Source organism: Mustela erminea, chromosome 2 (genome assembly GCF_009829155.1).
Source record: "Mustela erminea isolate mMusErm1 chromosome 2, mMusErm1.Pri, whole genome shotgun sequence".
Taxonomy (NCBI): Eukaryota; Metazoa; Chordata; class Mammalia; order Carnivora; family Mustelidae; genus Mustela; species Mustela erminea.
The window spans coordinates 87,833,423-87,856,461 of NC_045615.1; the positions used below are offsets into that span (position 1 = coordinate 87,833,423).

The following is a 23,039-nucleotide window of genomic DNA, read 5'->3' on the forward strand; positions in this document are numbered from 1 at the left end:
TTGAAAAAAAAAAAAAAGAAAGAAATAGAAAGTATTAGAATTCTCAATGTAGCAATAAAAGATAAAGAAAATAGTTATCCAGGACCATTCTGAAAACTTTAGACTGAATGATTGGGAAAAGTTTGCACCCCCACTATACTACTACTGAGGATCACGTGCTGGAAGGCAATGCATGTTTTTGTTTTTATTTTCTAAGATTTCATTTATTTATTTGAGAGAGAGAGAGAGTGTGTCATTTATTTATTTGAGAGAGACAGAGAGAGTGGGAGTGCGGGTGAGGAGCAGAGAGGGAGGGGCAAGCAGACTCTGTACTGAGTGCTCAGACTTAGAAAGGGCTGCATCTCACAACCCTAAGATCAGGAACTGAGCCGAAACCAGAAGTTGGGAGCTCAACCCACTGAGCCACCCAGGCACCCAGAAGGGACTACATTTTGATTGGAAAACTAATAACCAGCTAGGAGCACCCTTGAAAGTACGTATCAATAAGATGGAGAAGATGAAATATGTGTACTTTATTAAATTAATATTTAATATTTTTGGAAGTGAAAAGTAGATACAAGGAAAGATGATAACTGAAAATATTAGTAGGTTGAGGTTATTTTTGGATAGGAAAGATCTGATCAACGCATGTGACCTTTAATCACTTAAAATATGTTATTTTAAATGTCATAATTAAAATTGGCCCTGTGTTTTCACTATTTCTGTGAATTGCCAACCAGATGTTCCCAGGATGAGACTTAATTGTGTGTCTCTGTGAAAGAATAAACCAGAAGCTATATTTTACTTAAAAAAAAAATCAATTTCACAGTTGAAAAGTAAATTTAATGTTTGTTTATGATCATTATCCGCCTTATATTTTTCTTTGTTAAGATGTTTGGGGAAAAAAATGTTTCGTGCTTTTCTGTAGGTATTTAGCTTTTATTGCTACTGATACTACTCGAGGCTTGAGATTCCGTACAGAATCACATCTTTGAACAGCTCCTTTCACCACTTTTTTCTTTCACAATTAACTTTGTATTGAGTGATCAGCTCCAAAACACCCAGGTAATCATCTGATTGCAAAATATTTTGTTAAATTTGGGTGACTTAGGGTGATGGAACGCAAACTATTTCCAGATTCGTAAAGTATAAACTCTGGGTCTTCACTGGGCTCTGTGAGGAGATGCAAGTGTACTTTCTTTTGCATTCCCCAATCCGAGTCCTTTCTGACTAGTTTGCCAAAATTAACGAAGACCCTTCTGTTTTTCCATCTGGCTTCTACCGCCAAGTGGAGTATTAATTTATATTTATAGACATTTGACTTCAATAGCCTCCTCTGAAAATTTTGGGAAGCTCCCTGTTGTGACCACAATAATGTTCTGTAGCTTTAAAGTTTGTTTTATGTTTAAACCCTGCCTACAGTCTTTGCTTCATGTCATTCAATGATTGTCACCTTCTTGATACACCATTTTCCCCAGGTCCTTGTGCTTGGACACATTCTGTTCTCCCTCTGGAATTCTCTCTCTTCTATAAAAGCACTCATTACATCCATGTGGCCATCTCTTACTCATTTATCAAAATTCAACTCATTTTACCTTTAATAAGAAGCCTTTCCAGACAAAGACAGATACACCTTCTTCTTATAACTTCTAGATTTTTATACATGATTCTCTTTTTAAAATATCTTGTAAAACAATTGTTTTTACTATTGTTTAATTGTTTTAAAGCAGAATCCATGTGTATTCATTTTAGAGTCTCAAGTCCCAGAATTTTGTCTGGAGCAAAGTAAACACCCATAAATGCTTATAGACTACACCAATGAATCAACAAATGAAACATCCTAAAGCTAAAGAAAGCAAGTGCTATTTTTTTTTTCTCTTTAGTTATCTAGGTAGGCATCTTCCCAACTTACACAAATTAATATAATGATAATAATGTCTTAATGCCAAAACAAATAATCAGACAAACCCCCAAACCTAACTATTTTCATTCTTAACATAGACTTCCCTGATTTCACCATCTTTCAAACTTCCATAATTTCCATGTCCTTCTATTCTGGCCTTAACTATATTAGTCCTTTTATTCTTTTTTTCTGATTGATCACTTTCTCTTTAAAAACTCCTTAAGCCTCAGGGTGACTGGATGGCTCCCCCTTCGTTAAGCATCCAACTCTTGATTTCAGCTCAGATCATGATATGAGAGTCCCTGCAGCAGAAAGTCTGCTTAAGATTTTCTGTCTGTCCCTCCTTTTGACCCTCCCCCACACGCAGGATCCTGCACAAGCACACCTGCTTTCTCAAATAAATAAATAAATCTTTAAAAAAAAAAAACCCAAAACCCTAAGCCTCATGTTTCACCATCACCTACTCCTAATCTCACTAATATATTTTTTCAATGGTCTGTTGTGTGTCATTTGCAAACATGTATGTAAAAATTTAAGTAAATATAAGGTAATTAGACATGAGCATAAATGGAAATCCATTGTAATACATGTTTACAGGCAGGGACAAGAGATTATTCATAGTACAGGATAACTATGGCTACAGGTAATTTATCTGACTTTCCTTTAGCTTTGGGGAGTTTCAGTGTAAGAATTTTTAAGTGTTGGATATTTTCACTCATCATCATTATTGCATAAATTATTTCCAGATTGGTTCTTAGACAGTTATTTTTCTGTGGTCTTGTGGCAACTGAATATCTCAGATTTTTTTTTTGAATAAGACAAAATTTTTATTTTTGTGTGTGTGTGTGTGTGAGAACTTTATTACATATGCAGGTAGGTTTGTACAGTTATCATGTTTTAATAATGTTATAGATATATATAAACATACATTGTTAATACTATTTAACTAGAATCTGTTACAGGCCTCAGCAAAGGTTAATTATTTAAAATTTGAACTCTTTCCTAGATTTATTGTGATATTGTTCATAAATAGTAAGTGTATAGCATGACTTTTATTTATTATGTGGTTAAATATTTATAGTAATTAAGACGAACTCTATTGAAACACAAAATGTAAAGTCATGAGAGGTAATATAACTATTTAAGGATCCAAATCTTGTCACTTAATTAGTACATAACTAAACTTTAATAAGCACGATATAACCTTATTTCAATATTTAGCATTTCTGAGATTTTTTTAAAAGGTGAGTTTGGTTCACTATCAGTTTTCAAAGATTTTATTTATTTATTTGAGAGAGAGAGAGAGAGAGAGAGAGCATGAGAGAGCAGGAATGGGGGCAGGGAGGCAAGGAACAGAGGGAGAGGGAGAATCAGGCTCCCTGCCCAGCAGGAAGCCCAGTGCATAGGCTGAGATCCTGACCTGAACCCAAGGCAGATGCTTAACTGACTGAGCCACCCAGATACCCCGCCTATCAGTTTTCAAATCTTTATTTATCTGATGGTAGGTTAAATTGAAAGGGCAAGGGAGAGGTGGTTTAATGAGTTTCTAGGGAATAACTAAAATTAAAATGTACACAAAGGCTTAGATTTTAAAGTACTTAAAATTATGTTTATTATGCAAAAGAAGAACATTTTATCTAATATGCTATATCTATCTCACAAAAACAAAGATTTCATTCAAAACAAGGTTAAAATTTAATCCTGATACAAGGAACTAATTTAAATGACCATTAAGTGTCCATCTATGTATGATATTTAATTCACTAAATATGAATTTATATTGTAGATAATGGAGTTTCATTTCTCTTTTTCTAAATTTTATTTGTATATATTTTCTTCTTTTGAATTTCAAATCTTAATTTAAATTTATAAAATTTTTTGATATCTTAATTTTAAATCATTTTAGATGGAAAGACATATAGAATATATGAATTACAGTGTTATAAAATAATTAGAAAACATAATGCAACATTTTTCTAGGAAACACTGTAATATTGGCCTCAATTTTAATATTGACATCTGCGGTGTCATGAAGCAGACAACTTAGGGTAGGTGTGCCAGGTTTAGCAAATAAAAGACATGACACCTTAATACTGCATGGGACATATGTATACTACAAGATGTTCATTATTGATTTGAAATTCAGATGTACTTGGGCACTCTGTATTTCCTCTGCCAACCTTGCTCAAGGGGTTTTGGAAGTGCATACGTAGTCTTGGGTTTCCTAACCTGTTTTAGTGTGAGTGGTCAGCCTTCCAACCCCTCTCTGAGCCAGTAGTTCCTGTTTTAATCTGCTATTTGTTTTGACGTAGAAGCAACTGAATCATGTTAGGGGAAATCATAACATTAACAATATTAAATAAACGGCCATTTTTACACATAGTTTCTAAGTCGTGTGTATTGTGTGTGTCTTTCTTGAAAATAAACGTGTATAAATTGTGTTGTATTTTAGTGACCAATCTAGAAGATTTTCCACTTATTTCCATGGCTTAATTATCTAAGCTTTTACTTAAATTATTTTGAAATTGTATCTCTGTTTCAGTAGGTTAGTGGTGCTTAATTAGATGTATGTCTACATATTTTTTGAAGGACGGTCTTATGTATTTATTTTTGAAGTTTTTCCTTTCTTTGGTGGAATTTATGCTTGGTTTTCATATAAAAGACAAAGTTGCACACATCACTAATAGTCGATCGAATATCACAGTACAATGATGTTTGTTGCGGATAGATCTATATGATCCCTATACCTGTAGGAATGACCAATCCCATTCAGGCATTTTTTCATGCCTTCTGCTTTGAAAATTAATGCTAATTTCAACCTTACAGAGAAATAACTAATTTGATCTTATAATGTTGTTTTGAAGGAAATTAGTTGAAATACAAGTGTCTAAATATCAGTAAATGTTATCACTCATGATTCTCAAAGAAAAAAAGAACTATTTATTCTTTAAAGGAACATACAGATATCTTGTTAGAATTCTAGATACATAGAATAATGTTATTTATTTAACTTGAATGGAAGTATTCTTTGTCATTACTAAAGTCAGATAGTTGAGTGGATTGTCTTTAAAAGAAGTTTCAAGGATACTTCTGCATTGCCAGGATAAAAAATGTGATTTTCAAATAGTGCTGGAACAAATCAGTGTTCATATTTTAGTGGATTATGATTCCAGGAAAATTTTAACAATATCATAAACATAAAGGGCCACATATGTTAGAGTTCTATTGCCTCATTATATACCAGTGTAGGGTGGAAGCATTTAAAACCTAATTCAGTCTCCAAACTCCATTTTAAGACACCAATGAGGTAAGGTGGTTTAGTTCATCAAAGAGAACCTGATGGAGTGGCCAGAGTGTGCTGGGTAGGGTCATGTCCTATTATTTTTTCCCTTCAGAAAAAAATTTGTTAAGCTGCTGAGTCATAATTTTCCACATTTCTAGATGAGGTTGACTAAACCAATCTGAGAATAAATAGGTTGAGCATTGTTCCACATACAATATTCAAAGGACCCAAATTTGTAGCAAATTCCATGGCAGTTGTAATGTTGAGCTGCTATAGCAAAAAAACTGGGCATTCTTGATACTTGAATATGGAATATGTGCACAGGGAAAGGAAATAAACATTGCACTTTATAAGCACTGTATTGTTAAGTGGAAAATTCAATGTCTTAAATAAAACTGTATTTAAAATTGGCACCATAAAAAAAAAATAGATGAGTTTGGAATAGGTCCCTTCAATCTATAAAATTTTATGCAATATCTTGCCATAGTAGGTTTTTACTTTTCCCCAAATATTTTAACTTTAAAGTGTAATGTTTTTAGCATTTAAAGACAGGTATTTAGAATATTGACAACTCTTGTGTTTAGATGGAAAAATTATGCACGATTATTGTTTTTAGCTATCTTGCTTAAATCAATTTAGATAATGATAATAATCAAAGTGTATTGTCTAATTAAAGGAGCTGATACACTATCACTGGTTTTTGCTGTAGTGTTCAAATCACTCTTAATTAGTCTAGTTAATTGGAGTCAAAGATTTTTAAACCAAACAAAACCATGATTTTACATCTATCCTGTCAAAAATATTAGTGGTACTTGTGTGGTTGCAGTAACCCACGGTCCAGAAACTTCCTAGTGAACCAGTTGTAAATGTACCAACACCTTTGTGTGAAGGTAATTTTAAATTACACATCCCACATACACACAAATACATGCAAGTATATAGAAACTTCTAAAAGCTTATGGATTCTCTATCTAGAAGGAACCCGTGATGTTTCAGGGGATTCATTTCCTCATGCAAAACTATGTGAGAGTCATGGTATATTGTCACAGTTGTGGAATGTACTTCTGGACAAATGAAGCTACTATTTTCAAGGTTGTTAAGTCTTTTAATTAACTATAAAACTTGGCTTGAAAATAAACTTTGAGCAATAAATTCTGAAATTTTCACTGATCGTAAATTCAGTTCTTTGCACAGTGCATATACTTGATCTTGGGGGTCACATTCCAGCTTACAAAAGGAATTCCTTCTTTGCACATATTGTTCTTAGCAAATTCATTTTTAATCCATAGCCTCAAATTAGTATGCGGTCTTCATCATAACTAAAATAGAGCAGTATGGGTTATGCTGACTATTGTTCAGTAACAAAAATTCAATGGAGTACATATTAAAGATCTAATTAGCTTTATTAAATGATTCACAATCGGATGGCATCCCTTCTAGCAAATACAAGAGCCCTCCAAGGAATTTTACAAAATGGAAGGTTTTTATAGAAGAAAGGTGGGGCAAGAAAGTTGTTAGCAAAAGTAAAGGATTGTTCCAGGCAAGGCTGCTTTCCCTTGGGGGAATAAGATAGGGAGGGGTCTTAACATGCAGATTACCTCATCTTCCTTTGGGGAAGGGAGAGGGCACTTGTGTCTGACTCACTGGTGCTAATGGTTCATCAAAGAGTTTTTTCTGACTGGTTAATACTACATCTCTCCGGGAGACTGAAACTGCATTTAGATTAGGTATGAGGCTCCAGTTTAGGAATTTCATCTAGGTGATGTCATTTTGAAAGATGAAAATGACAGGCAGTGGTTTTCTTTTTAATAGTAGTTAAGGGTGCTAGAATTGCTAGAGCTAGAATCCAGTCTCTGGAAAGAATGGGCTCAACATCCTAGGCTCCTCTCTTAGAAAAGATCCATTTTACTCATTCATTCATGTCAATTTCTCTACCACAAAACTACACTTGCCAATTTCTTACCTCTTTAAATACGCGTGAATTTATCTTTTAACAAACATTTATTAATTGCAAATCACATTGTAAGCACTACATACACATATAGACTGACCTGAACATTTGGCTTTAATATGTATCTTTCTTGCATGTGTGTTCTGAGGGATTATTTGAGTCATTTATTTCACAAAGTTTTCTTTCTAAAAGACTAATCAAGTTTACATATGGGAACCACTTCTCCAGATGAATTCTTGTTTTCCAGATATATTCTATAATTCCTTACTGCTTGACGGAAGGAAGAAGGGACATTTAGCATGAGGATGTTGTGAATGTTACAAAATAAATGTAAGAATACAAGTTTATGCTTCACTAAGCTAGTACTATTGGACAAAAGACAACATATATTAACTGAAGGCTTTCAGTCTTTTTATAATTCATAATAAACTATAACACTTTAATCAATTTTTTCATTATATGTATCTTTTTTTTTAATATTGTATTTATTTATTTGGCAGAGAGAGATCACAAGTAGGCTAAGAGGCAGGCAGAGAGAGAGGAAGGGAAGCAGGCTCTCCGCCAAGCAGAGAGCCTGATGCGGGGCAAGATCCCAGGACCCTGAGACCATGACCCAAGCCAAAGGCAGAGGCTTAACCCACTGAGCCATCCAGGAGCCCTCATTATATATATCTTAAAATTTAAAATCTTTCTGTCATTTTTTTGTGGAAAGGAAACATCTACAATATGAACCATGTACAATTATATTTTAAAATATAAAAGCAAATCTAATACTCTTCAAGGGGGAAGGAAGGTAAAAGACAAATCAAGCAGTGACCCACATTTAGTAGTTAGCGCTACTATGCTTATTGCTGGACTTTACAGTTAAACAATAACAACAACAACAACAACAAAATTAGCAAGATTATGAAAGAGAATCCTCGAAAATATCTCAAGAATAAGATAGAGGAAAGTTAAAAGAATTGATTATTCAACTGGACAGACCTCTAATGGAGGCTTGCTTTTAAACGATATTTCAGTTTATGATATGCTTTTACTCAGGGAACAGAGGGCAGGTGTTTCTGACTTCTCTAAGGGTAATGGGCTTTAACTCTTGTCTGCTAGATTCACTTTACATATAAAGAAATATCCTGACCGTGAGGCTCATTAAACATTTTAATGTGCTTTGGAGTAGGTAACTGATCTCAGCCTCTGGAAGTTTTTCACTGCAGTGGAGTCTCTGGGATATTTGAAAGCTGTTCTTTCTTTCAGTCACAGAAATAGGTTAGGTCCCTTCACATATTTATATATTTCTTTAGCTTCTGTGCTTCATACTTTCATAAAGTATAAAAGGTATTTTGCTTCCTGTTATGCAAGTACATAAATATGAATATTTAAATTATTATGTTGTCATTTTAATATATTACACCGAACTATTTTTCACCAAGGTAATTATACTATTATACATGGTATAAAATAGGATATCAGTACTGATATTTTTACTATTGTCCTTGTAACATACATGCTTATAGACATCGATCAGAATTTGTAGAGTCCCAAAGTTTAATATTATACTTTACAAATTATCAAAGGCAGTAATAGGAGTTTACAATATGAGGAAAAATATGCATCCTGGAACTTTCATCAAAAAATATGTTAAATATATGCGTACATATGTATTAAATATATACACATGTATATGTGCTAAACTACAAAAATGTAAATATTTGAGTATCTCTTTTCCTTAAGAGTGATTTTTTTTCATCCATAGTTCAAACAATAAGATAAAGCCCTTAAATGTGAGATTTCTGTGATTTACTTTGAAGAATAAATGCAGTGAATGAGTAAGTAGAAATAAAAAGAAAAACTAACAGTCCTTTTCCTATTACTTTAGTTTTGACTGAAAAAATCTTTCATCTTTATCAAGTGGCAAGTTCCCTACATATGCTAATGAATAGCTAGGGGAAAAAAAAAACTGCATTTGTGAATTCAAAAGAAAAAGCAGAAAATTTCCAAGTATGCTTTCATAATTCCAAAACACATGTAGAATACATCAAAAGCATAGAGATTCAATGTATTTGACCCATTCTCTATACCTTGAAATGCTTCAGCAAATGCATAGCCTTAACATTTAACTCTGTGGAATAGCTATCTTTGGCACTGACTCTAAAATGTAATAACATTGCTTTTTCATATATATGTATATATTTGTGTGTTACTTGTCCAACATTAACCCAGACAACCCCCAAAGATAATGAGTATTTAGTATTCAAACTCAGCTCTTAAAAGCCTTGAAACCAAAATGTATGTGACTGTAACTGTAGTAATAATATTTCATTTTCTCTAGTCTGTCTGGCAGTACTTCACATTTGGGAAATTTGCTTCCGAAATGGAGGAAATCTTTCCTCCTTGTCCTACTTTGTTCTGACCTTCAACTTCAGCCCTTAACACTTGTCCTATTCGGATTTACATTTCTGAATTAACAGATAGGTGGGAGAGATAATTTAATAAAAAACGATTATATTATTCATACAACTGCTAGAATACATGCACTTTTAAATAAAAGCAACATACTCATAACTCTAAGTAGTAATTAAAATATGCATTTAAGCTTATGTTTAGACTTAAGATATCAAGTATAATCTGTGTTAAACTCCTTTGTTCTTAAAACTCTCGACTATTTTAATAATATAATTTCTTTTTGTATCTTGCTTGAATCAAATGAACATATAATATCCATGCTAATAGCTTTTCCTATAAGTAATCTTTTAACTTAATTAGAAATATTTTATTGATTTAAATATGTATCAGGTTGGCTAATTTCTGCACTATACTATGATGTAGTTTTTCAGTATATTAAGTTTTGCACATAATAAACTACTTTATAGGTTGAGGACAGGTCACTCGAGTTTCTTTTGTCCTCGAACTATAAGTGTTCGAGATGTTTCCTATAAATTAGTTTCCTATAAATGAGCATTTTAAGATGCTGCCTCTAAATAAGTATTTTAAGAAAAAACTTCATCCTATAAATAATACCTCTAACTTATTTTTAAGAAAAGTAGTATTTTTATAAGGTGTTCATATTTCCTGGTTGTCCATGAAAGCATAAGGTTATGTCTTATGTAATTTTTAATAGTGTTCCCTTTTACTTATAAAACTGTTCATCTTGGACAATAAATTATTTGGTCACTGTAATTATTTGTCCAATTCATTTTACAAATCTGAATTTCTACAGTGCTTCAATATATGAATTTACTGAAGAATTTTAAATTCTGATGGGTATAAACCAAAATATTTAAATCAGACATACTCAAGTATATCATGAAACAGGAAATTTGAATTCAGCAACATAGGAAAATAGGATTTGACTATTTAAAAAGACCAAATTTATATTTGCTTTTATAGAATATTCTCTGTAGCATTATGACGAGGTAAGTTATAATAACTACCATGTTAGAGCTAACTCGTTTTATAATTCATGATATTATTATATAATATTACAAACCAAAATATGTTTTGATTGTTTTTGATACTAGTTACTATATAGTACATGAGTATATTCATTTTCACTTTATTTCTGTCAATGGGTGGTGCCTGACTTTTACAATTTTAATTGATGTGTCAGCTAAACAGTGGCCTAGGGAAGAAATTTTTCATAGTCTGCTCACAAACTGAGCTTGTGAGGAAAAATAAATGAGAGAATCAGGGAAACAAATTAGGAAAAACATATAACCAGATAATCTACTTGAAACTAATGGAAATACCGTAGATGAGGAATTGAACTGACCTGTATGTTCTTACGTTTCTGTAAAGAAAGAAACAAAAAGAAACAAAAAAATCCAGCTATTCACCGATTGAAACAATTCAGTTATGCTCTTTAGAATAGTTCTTAATTTTTAATTCTCTCTCTCTATATATATAATTTTATTATAATTGATTTTAGGCAACCAAATTGCCTCTTACCACAATTGTACACAGTTTTCAGTACCTTTTTATCATATGTCTGCTATGTGCCAGATACTGAAATAGGGGATGCTGTTTCTGTTCTCACTGTGCTCATTGGCAACTATAAAGATTATGGATAGGTGGGAAGAAATACCCATTATCATTATAAATAAATAAAATACTTAACATCATAAAACCTAAATGATTGAATTTAGAAATTCTACTTCAGAACTCAATACATTTTATAAGACTGGGCCAAATTCAGTATTTTTTTCTCTTTTCACCTTTACCTTCTTTATAAGAAAACTGATTCCTTTTAGGGGATGAATTTAGATTTTTTTTTAATTTTGTAGACATAAATAGATTTGGTTTTTGCATAATTTCAAAGATGAGATAAAGTAAACCTAGAAAATGTGAAATATCCTTTAGCTTTTTAACTACATAAACATTTTCTGGTATAGTTTTCTGTATTATATATTGATTTAATAAATATAATTTAGAATTTATTGCACCAAACATAAACCAGTTAGTTGTTCATAGTAACAACTCTAGAATGTTTAAGAGCCACACATATTTTTCTACACTCGATCATGCATAAGTAGTGAAGTGAAGTAGGGATTGTTTAGTATGTCACTTTAAAAGGTTAGTATGCACATTACTGGTCATTGGTATATAAAGTATACATCTCCCACACGAAAACTGATTTTTTAAAAATTAAAATTGTCATTTTTAGAAAGCCAAGCAACAGAATGACTTGACTATTAGAAACCAAGTTTACCACAGAAATACTTTGACACTACATGGGTCTGGTATAGGGACACAACTTATTTCCAGTTGTATTTGTTTCTTTTACAATGACATGCACTTCTAAAACTCCAAAACCCAGGCTCCTTTTCTTAGAGTATTTTTCTTTCTTTTTCACAGCACGGAAAAGGATATGCTAGTCAATTCTACAGGATTTACCTGAAGCAGCATGATTTGCACAAAGTCGACCAACAAAAGCATCAACTTTTCAACTTCATTATCTTGGCCATCCAGTTAGTTGTGTGTAACTGAGTATTAGATTGCCGGCGGAGTCATCGTGGCCAATTATAGGACCTAATTGCTCTCAGCAGGCCTGAGAAATGAGTTGAAATGTGCAGAACTGTAGAAACTTTAGAGGCAACTGATTTTGCCTCTCCGATCAGTGTGTGCCTGTTTACAGCACTATATATCTCTCTCCAAATGTCACTGAGCCCTTTAGATGTTTATATTCACCACGAGAAGCCAGTCATAGAGATAAAGGAAATTTGTGCATTATAAATGCAATATCACTGTTTTAAACTTGACTGTTTTATATTATTTTTGTGTGATCAAGTGTTCCCCAAACTATTCCAACTTTACAAGAGAGATTGTGATTATGTTCTTTTCACCTGTGGGTTATAAAAAATGTTGTATTCTGAAGACCCACAAAATATCAAAGACATTCTGTAGTTTATACACCGTGTTGCAAAGTGTTTACTGTACTATTTCAAAGCTTCTAAATAAATATAAAATATATATATTATATTATATAATTTTCCTAAAATGTGGTACAACTCAGTTGGTTTTTAAATGGATTCATACAGTCCACATCATACAGTAAAGTAAAAGGTAATTCAGGGTCCCAAAGATAAACTTACTAAGAAAAAAAAAATCATTAATAATTTCATCCCAATTTTCATATCTTACTCAACCCTGTTTTTCCTTGTTTAAAAGAAAATGAAGCTCTAAGCTACAAAATTTTGTCAAGAACTCATACTGAATTTTCAATGCCAAAGATATAGCTGTCGATGTTATCAAAAGAGCACTGAACATGTAATAATATCAAAATCTCTAACAGTCTACATTCTTTCGATTCTATTTCTATGGCTTTGAATTTAGAATCATTTAAAGTTTTTATAAGGAATCTATAAATTCTCCTGTATTTGTTGTTAGAAAAAAACAAAAGCAAACATTGGGTGTCTGTACATTTTGTGATGTAATATCTGACATTGAGATGACTATTTTAAGAAGTCCTCAACCATAGAACTCACACGGAATTTTATTTTACATAGTTTTACATAGTTTTGTGTCTCCTAATAACACATGAATATAAAATCTATTTATAACTCTATATGAATATATAGAGATATATCAATATCTGAACTGATAAAGAGTAAGTGTAAGATTTAAGGGATCTCTAAATTTAAAATAAATAAATTTGGAGATAGAAACATGATATGTTATTGTTTCAGTATTATCTTAGATGTGAAAGTTTTATAGCTTAAATATAGTCAGTGTTTTATTAATGAAACAAATTCTCCCGGAGTCAACCTTGAAAGGTTAACCTTGCCTTTTATTTTGGGGTCAATGAAGTTAATTATTAAATCTGTTAAGATGTACTTCTCTTTCTTTTACATATTTTTCTTTTTCTTTTTCCCTGCTGTTGTTTATTGCTTAACTAAGAGAGAAATTAAGAGAGAAAAATCCGAGAATTTGAGATAATCTTCTTAGCAAAAACCAGAATTCTCATAGCTCCCCTCTAAAAAAACCTTCAACATATGTGAATGTTTGTCCAATACAAATTACAGATCAATTTGGTAATATTTACCTTGTCAACTGATCTTGTGAATTCAGTGATAGTTTGAGCTGTGCTATATTATTAAGGAACAGACTAAAACTTAACACATAACAAATGTTTCCCACCCAGTTTTATGGTCATTTAAATGGGAATATATTCCTTCAATTTAACATTAAAATGCATATACATATTTATATGTCCTTGATATGTATATATTTGAGTGGATTTTGGCATCACTCATTTGACTGTTATCGAATTATAGATATTAATACATCATAATCCCAATCATTTTATATATTGAAATAATATGTGTAGTGTTCCAGCCTTTTGGGGACCCTTTAAAATATATAAAACTAATCCATCACATATGACACAAAAAGCACACACATTCACATAATTTCAGCAGTAACATTTTCTCAAACTTTTGGCACTACTACATTAATATTTTGAATGATAGACTATTTTAGTAAGGTTCTATTTCTATATAATTTAGCTGGATAAACGTCTGTTTGTTGTAATTGCTTTTTAAACAAGAAAATGATTTTCTTGTTGAGTCACTCTGCTTTAATTAAAACCTTTCATTCATCATTTTACAATTATGGGGAAAAACACACATCCATCTGCCTTATCACATGCATTAAAAATAAGGATAGTCTCACTTTATGTATTACAGTTATATTCATTCATTCAACCTTAAGAAAGTTTCTTTAATTATTTAGCCCTTTATGTCATTGTATATAATCTCACTTGAACAAATTTTTTATGCCATATATTTATGCATTAGTTTTTTATGTCATAGTAACAGTTCTAATTTGCATTTAAATTCTTAAATTATATCATTAATCTACAAAAACAAACAATAAGAAAAAACAAAAAAACTTTGCCCAATTTTTGGGAAAATTAGAATTATTTAAAACAAAATATTAAATTTTAGTTATTAATCAATTTTCTATTGCATCCAGAATAAATCAGAAATTACAGTTGAGTAAAGATATAATTTTGGCAAATTGGCTAAAGTGTTATCTACCAATGATGGTGGAACTATAAGACAGAAAAATGCAATCCTCCAATAGTAAAGGTTTCCAAGTTAAAGCTTATTAGAGTAGCATGAAAAGGAATTTTAGAATAGTTTTTCTATTTAATTCAGTTGTCCTAATATCCAGTCTTATATAACTTTACACTTATCAAAGGAAAATAATATCTAAATTATTAGAAAATATTTCATCGTTATTTCCAAAACAAATAATCATGATATTTACTCCTTGATAACGTGGTTAGTTTTAAAATAGTAAGAATGTCAAAATACTTTCCTGTGGAAACAGTGTCTTAATGTTTCAAAGGTATGTCAAACGACAATTTTTAGAAATATTTTATCCACATGTGAAATTCTAATTTTTACCTTACAAACATAATTCTGTGAAATCATTTTAAATCCAGTACTTAAATATCATGTCAGGATTACTTAACAGATATAATGGTGTCACTATAAGTGTATCATCTTTCTTGGGAAATATGAAGAGAATATGTATATTGTTTTTTGAAGATATTAAAAGCAATGCCTTTATCAAACATTGCAAATTAAGTATTATAGGAGATTTAAATATTTTAATTACTCATCCTCTTGCTTTATTTTCTTAATAGCGTTATAATTTGACATCAGATCTTCTGTAATGTAGAAACTCTCCTATTTCTCCGACAAGAGGAGGAACAAAAATCATCAACAATTCTCAACAAAAACTTAATAACTGCGTATGCATTGTACCATTTCACCTTACAAAAAGTATTTGTTAGAGTAAAGGTAATATTTAATATAATTACCCAGAATATTGCAAATGTTAGGCAGGATAAAGAAAATTATGATACTGAAGGATAAGAGCACTGTTAATTGTCATTTCATGTGATTTTCTTTCTTTCCCCTCATATTTCTATGTGTGCTTTTAATACCCCAGGAAGTCAAAAATATTTAAAACATTGGTATACTTGATAATTTTTCTGAAAATCCTATATTTTTCATATTGCAATTTCTTGGGTTCTTTATCTTTTTCAGCTAATTTTGTAGTGGTAAAGGCTTTGCACTTAACATCCTTTTTATGTTCCTTTTTAACAAGGAAAAACAGAAAATGACAAAATTCCATATTTTTTATGTCATGGAGTAGTAAAATTATTTTATATATTGTTAGCACTTCAAAAAATTTCCCTCTGCTAGGTCCAACAAAATGCTGATATAGTAATTTGTGAAACTACTGTTCAATAGAGTATTTTTTTTTTCTTCTAAAACTTGGCATAGGTTTTAGATTATAGCATTCGATGAGGATGCTGGTAGATGGGTGCCGCCAGAGTATTGCAGGCAATAATATGACTAAAATTCTAATACCTTTAGTGTGCATGCATGTATTTCTAACCACTGTTATTTTTTAAGTATTTGTAAAATTAGAAAAATGACTTTTATTTCTTGAAAGCTTGTCACATGCTTTGTTTGAAGTTTTACACTCCAGATGTTTTTGAGTTGCATGAAAATTTTGCATTAATGATGCAATATTAAAATTTCACATGAGACTCAAAAATTTCTGAATGATAGAACTCAGACTTCCAATACATTCTTACATCGTGGAGCTGAAAGTAAGCAGGGAATTTCAGCTCTGAACACATTTTGAGACAGTTATCTGTGAGTGAAAACAGGGTATTATAACAAAAGATGAGTTTAAATCTTAACTATAGTGTTTGTTACTGTGAATGCTATAATAATACATAAGTAAAATGAGTGTAAATGTAATATATTATTTTATACTGCTGTATACATATGAAATAAATAAAACTAGGATACATATTATGCCATTTTTCCATGCATGGATCTTCCACTGACGCCCGTGGGAGCTTTGAATAAAAATCAGTGGCAAAATATGGCCCTAAGTTTAAAAACAACTAATGCTGATTTAGTAATTTAAGTCTTAATATAACAGGTCTAAGGGGACATCTGTTCAAAACTGAGTCTTATTCAAAGAAACATATGCTAGGTTTAAAGGATTTCATGATATTTATTCTTCTGAAAGTAGACATTTAGTTCCATATGATTCTCATGATTCCTACAATGAATATTTTAAATATATATATATATATATATATATATATATATTTCCACCTAATGTTAAATATTTTTTAATTTTTTTTTTATTTGTAGCAATACCAAGGGTCCACAGGGAACGATATAGAGAAGTTGTACACAGGATATGAGTGCCTTCAAGCAATAAGAGGAAAACATTTTATCTAAAATTTTAGAAATTATTTCATATTTAAAGTCAAAGGAATCATAAGAAAAAATAAAATACAGATGGGTATCATTATTCAAGAAGAAAATATAAATTATGGAATAGATTTTTTTATAATGTAAAAATAATCTAAATGAATCTTACAGAAATTTACAGTCTGAAACAGATAAAAGGTAATAGAAGAAATGTGCTTTGTAATCTCATGTGTGGTTTATGTAACTGATTTTCTTGAGTTCAGACTACATGAATCTGGACAGAAATTCATTTTATGAAACAATGAGAGACAGGACTAAGTTCTTCTCATATTTGGACATCAAGTAAAGCCAACCCTATGGTGGAAAAGTACTAATTGAAATACACAGGAATGATGATTCTCAATGAAATGTTGACAGCTATAACTGCAAGTTACTTTGTTCCCCTAGACCTGTGCCTCCTATCACTTACTTTTACCCTTTCTGGGAATCATATCATGGAATCTTCCATTTAACCAAGACTATGAATTTTCAGACACAAAAATTAAATTTTATTAAATTACACACCTATAGTAAGGTCCAACAATGAGGGGAGGTAAGGATGGATGGAAGTAATATCTGCCTTCATCAAAATTCTAGTTTGCCTTGAGAACCAAAGAACTCATAGGAAAATACTGAATAATTAAATGGTCAAATAATTAAGTAATCAAATTTGTGGTCAAAGCCCAACTGTGGACATGAGAGTAATTAAATATATTAAGATGAGAACATAAAACAAAACTATAAGTAAATAGAATAGTAAAAATGTAGAATAGAAGAGTATGAAAGCACATCACTCATGGTAAAAAAACAAATAGTTCTTTGTGAAACATTTTTTCTGATACATGTGTGGAATAGGTCACAATGTGAAATATATTTCTTGCTGTGAATCATTGCCCAAATGTTTGAAAAGCACTGCACCATATGATCACTATTTCAAATTAAATTTATTTAATGCTGTAGAAAGTGAAGGAAGATCTTTTCAAAAAGTTCTTTCGCATCTGAATCTTGATCTTTATCTTTGTAAAATATGAAGTACTCTTAGCTGTAAAAGTCTTATGAGAATTCAGTGAACTGACATGTAAAATGCATAGCACAATGCTAATGCACATTAGGTAGTGTATTTTACTATTAATATCACTTTCATCCTTTTATCACTATTCTTGATTACCAGAAGTATGGAATACAGTCTACAAATGGAAATTATTCCTTTCTCAAAACTCTAGACTGCTTTCAAGTTGTATTTCAGCAGTGCTTATTGCAAAATCTCAACATGCAAGCTGACTTGCCTTTGGTATCCACTCATTAGCTCAGTTCACCTTTGCCTCTCTATTTATTGGTGGTTTGGAGTCCAGGAAATAAAACTCACAGCTGCTGAGTTCCAGTCATTTCCCTTTGCAACTCTCAAATAGCCCTTTATTCCTACTATTGAAAAAAATATGTGTGTGATTGCACTAGGATATATTTACCTGATTTTTTCCCCCTCGACCCCTAATGTGCTTTTTGAATAACTTTCTATTTCCATGCAAATAAATGTTTGTTGGAATTACTGAATAACTGACAGAATGATATTTTTTTGCATGTGACTTATATTATGAAATGAATTTGGGCAGTGTGAAATAACAAAAATTCAACTGAGTAAATTTTAAAGATCTGACTTCATTGACCAATTCATAAATCAGGCAACATCCCATCTAAAAAGTAGAAGAGAGCTCCGAAGTGCTACAGAAAGGGAAAGGTTTTTAACGCCAGGACAAGGGAGTCATAAACAAAATAAAGGATTATTTCAGGAAAGGTCACTTCCCTTTGGGGAATAAAAGGATCTTATTATGTGGGTTACTTCACTGGTGCTGAGCAGAAAATTCCAGACGGACTAATTAAGATTGCATTCCTGGGGAAGGTTGAAACTGCAATTAGGTTAGGAATAAAGCCCCCATTTGGTGATGTGGGTCTAGCAGAAGTGACTTCATTTTGGACCTGTGGCTTCCTTTTTAACAATTCCTTCCTTTTGATCAGACTGTCAGCTTGACTGAGAGACGTGATCAAAATTCAAGGCATTAGCACCACTCTCAGCTACCACTTGGCAGTTTCTGCTATTTCTTTTTGTGGTATCCATAGGTCATGTTTCCAGGTTCACAGTCCTTAAATTTGTTATTCTCTTCGCTTCTTTTCTGGAATTCTAGTCTTAGGGAGATCATTTTCTTGGTGGTTAGCAACTGTGAACATGCACTTAAGGCTTTTGAGTGAATACAATGCACTAGGGCGATTATTATGATTATAATAGGCAGGATATTTTTAATGTTTGGAGTGTACTTTGGAGCCATGGTCCCCAAAACCCAAGCCAATCAAAATCAAATGAGTCCAAGACCTCACTAAAGGGGTCTTTTTAAGCCAAGTGGCTTGCTCAGGGATCCAAGTACCCAAGATTCATATTCCTCAGAAGTGTTAATCCAGGTTCAGCAGGTGGTGGTGGCCACAGCACAGATACCTCCTTACTCAGCTGAAAGAAAATCGAGGACTTTCTTGTTATCAAGAATGACCGTGTTCAGAAAGTCTTAAGTCTGAGTTGTTGGGTAGCTATTGTCTTAGCAACAGATTCTGCACTACCTTCAAAAGTTAAGGAGAGGGTTCTGATCATATTCTCATTTACATTTATTCCTAATCAGGGAAGTATGGCCCTGCCAAAGGAAGCAAATTCTGAGTCAAATTCTGAGATGAATACATTTGCCCCTTCAACCCAGGGATCGGTTAGGATTTCAGCACATTCAGAGAGTAAATCTCATAGCCTAAAATAAAGAGTCATTCTGAATACCTTGCAAAGACGTGTGCTGCTGGAGAGATCTCTTAGTGATTGGGAGCAGATCCAATCTAGATACTCATGGGAATGTGAGAGTGTGATTGTACAAAGGTCTACATAGCTATATGAGTTGAATTGCGTAAGTACAGTTATAATTGGAGAAAGGAAAAAACAAGGCACTAGATGTTCTGTCGTAAAAGTTGAACTTGGTAAAAGACTTCTAAGAGGGACTGTCTGAAGCTCACCATCATTAGCGTGGTCTGGGAAGTATGGATGAGGGTGTTAGATTTCCAGGCCAATGCTAGAGTAAAGGAAAAAAAAAAAAGCTTTCATGTTCAGTTAAAGGAGGAAGTTTTAATCTGGTGTGTTGGGTGGAAGTAGTCTACCCTAATGTCAGCTACTTGTATTCTTTGTCAGTTTGATTAAGGGGTCTTCAGTGTCTGTACAGGACCAGATGTCAGGTAAAGCCTTCTTTAGCTGTGAGATGTGTATGTACCGTAGACTCGGTGCCTTCCAGTTTTGCAACAGTGTTGGTGGTTCAGCGTGCTTGGTAACATCCCTTCCAGTGGAGTTCAAGAGGAGTCCTCTGATGATGATGTTTCCAGACTATCTAGTCACCAGGCTTCAGACAATGGCCAGCGAACAGGATCCTTTGAATTAGGATCTGGGAGGGGTTCTTTAACCAATTGATACTCTTTAGCATAAGGCATTAAATACTTATAGTAGCTAGCCATACTAGCAAGACAATGAGGGAGCAGCAGAAAGTTTTACACCAATAGACATTAGTGTACCAGTGACTATCTCACATAAAGTTAGTTTATGTTTCCTAAAGGGGGTCTGAGAACAGTCAGCAAGGCCAGAGGCAATACTGTAGGTGAAGGGAGTCCAGTAGTTTCAACAAGCATAACGATTTTGTGTTTGACAATACCATTAGTTTTCCCGACCTTGCCTGATGATTGAGGATGATAGGACTAGTAATCATTCCAAGAAGTCTGCAAGGTTTTCGTTAAGGCTCAGATGATTCATCCAGTGAAGTGGGTGCCTCTATCCCTGGAGACTGCAGAAAGTAATCCCCAAGTGGGATCACATTCTCTAATAATTTCTTTTTACTCTGAGAGCATCAGCTTTGTAGCAAGGGAAAGTTTCAACCACCCAGAAAACATGCAGAAAATGACAAGTACATATCAATAACCTACAGTAAGTGGCAACTGAATGAATTCCAGCTACAGGTGCTTGAAAGGACCAGAGGGAGTAAGTCTGAGGCCTCATGGGACAAAAGTAGTTTCTCTAGGATTATAGATTTGACAGGTTAGATGTTGGTAGTAAACTATTTGCACAATTTTATGGAAGTTGCCACATCAATGTCTATTCATAATTTCAGTAATGTTAAAGGCACCGTGGTGGATAAAGGAATGAAAACCTGAAAATTGGGGTTTACTAGAGGGCCAGGAAAAACCAACCTCTTGGGTTTCCCATTGCCCCAACTGTTTATTTAATTTACAGCCATTGTTTGCCCATCTTATTTTTTTTTTGATTCAGGATCAGACAATTGCTATGTTACAAGCGTCTCAAGATGACAAAAGTCTAGCAATGAGGGGTTATTTTTTGCTGAAGCAGAAGGAGTTCACCACCTGAGTTGTGACTTTTACAGATTCCATTGTTACTGTCTCTGCATGAAAGTTAGCTAGATTTCCCTGACGTTCAATTTCAGTCTTTTTCATGTGGACCTCAATTTTGATGACAGCAATTTCAGAAGGTAAAAGAATAGCAGTAAGAAGTTCATTTACTCATGGTCCTTTTTTGATTAGAGTCTCAGAGGACATAAGAAAATCCCTTGGTTTCCATAACATCCCCAAATCATGGATTACCCTAAAGGCATACTGGCTGTCAGTATAAATGTTAACAGTTTATCCTTCCGATAACTGGCATGTTCTGGTAAGGGCCTGGAGCTCTGCTTGTTGGGTTGGGAGAGCTCTGCTTGTTGTGGGAGATTCCCCTTTCAAGTAGTCTCTGATGGATAGTAAGAGCATAAACAGCTTTGATTTCTTTATTTTTATAGTATGATCTTTAAACAAACAAGATTAAATCAAGATAATAAAGGAGTGCCATGTAAACCTTCCGTATTCAGTATCTGTTGCAGTGAATGAATTCCCTCCCCCCACCACCAATGGTTGTAATTGTAGACATCTTGAAGTTGTCATTTCCTAGGCTGGTAGACCCTGTTCCCTAGATCTGTTCTTGGGTGGTTCAAAATTGTCTTATTTTCTTCAATTAATCAAAGCTTTTGTTTCCTCATAACAAAAACTAGGTTTTTAAATTTACCTCCAAACTAAAGCAGTTCATATTAATCTGTGACTAAATTAGTGTTTCTAAAGGGGTGCTTAAATTTTAAAAGAAATGTAATTAATTATTAATTAATCCATGTAAAAATTCTATTGAGAATATTGTATAGATGAAGACAGTTTTTAGTTTGCTTTATCTTACATATTTACTTTTCTTTGAGAGAGTAGTTGCTAATCATTGGATCATTGCTCACCTAGTCTGCCTGGAATAAGAAACATTTAATGAATGTTACAATTATCTAATTTGGAACACCATCTCCATCTGCTTGCTCCTTTATCATGATGAGTGACTCTTCTCTTAATCAATGAAAGGAGGGATGAAAACAAGTATTGGTGTAGTGAACTACATAAGACTGAAACTGAATTTTATTCTAGAAGTGTGAGAGTTTTTAATATTCTTGTTGTGTTTCCTAATTAATAATGGAATGAATGGCCAACTTCAAGATTTTCTAGCAATATACTTTTCTCAAAATTGATATTTGTGTGTGTGTGAGTGTGTGTCTGTGTGTCTGTTTATGTCTCTATGTATGTGTCTGTGATGGGGAGAGATATTAACCAATAAAAAGAGGCTCATGGAAGAATGCATGGATAAAATCATATTATAGGCAAACATATATTCTATACACTCTATTAATTAATCTTTATACTATCAGAATGTCTGGTTGGAAGGTAATGATATATTTGATCTTCAAGAAGCTGGCATGACCTTTTCCACATGTGGGAAATCAATGATCCAATTTCTTCTGGCATTTTGTGGTCACACCCTTATTTTATACTGGCTACATGGACCACAAAGAGACAACACAATGGTATAATAAAATGTATTAAGTAAAGTTGAATTAGAGAGAGAAAGTGAGAAATAAGAGAGAAAGAGAGGGAGAGAGGAAACAACCATTGCCTTACTTCATTCTCCAGTAAGCTTTAAGAGATTGAGAAACAGTTACGATTTTTAGTTTATGTAGTCATATACATATGTAAGTTAAAGCAAGGAGAAAGCTACTG

At 32.7% G+C, this 23,039-nt stretch overlaps 1 protein-coding gene across 2 annotated transcripts in view; it reads left to right on the top strand.

Moving 5' to 3' along the window:
* Nucleotides 1-23,039, top strand: part of PCDH10 (protocadherin 10) — a 61,032-nt gene that overhangs the window by 28,515 nt on the left and 9,478 nt on the right. Inside the window, exon 5 of one of the 2 annotated variants that reach the window (XM_032333419.1) lies at nucleotides 11,965-14,497. The exons of the other annotated variant lie outside the window; for it this stretch is intronic. Coding sequence (XP_032189310.1) covers nucleotides 11,965-11,984 — 20 coding nt within the window. The 3' untranslated portion in view covers nucleotides 11,985-14,497. Of the gene's footprint in view, nucleotides 1-11,964; nucleotides 14,498-23,039 lie in introns of those variants that run through there. 2 annotated transcript variants of the gene reach the window in all.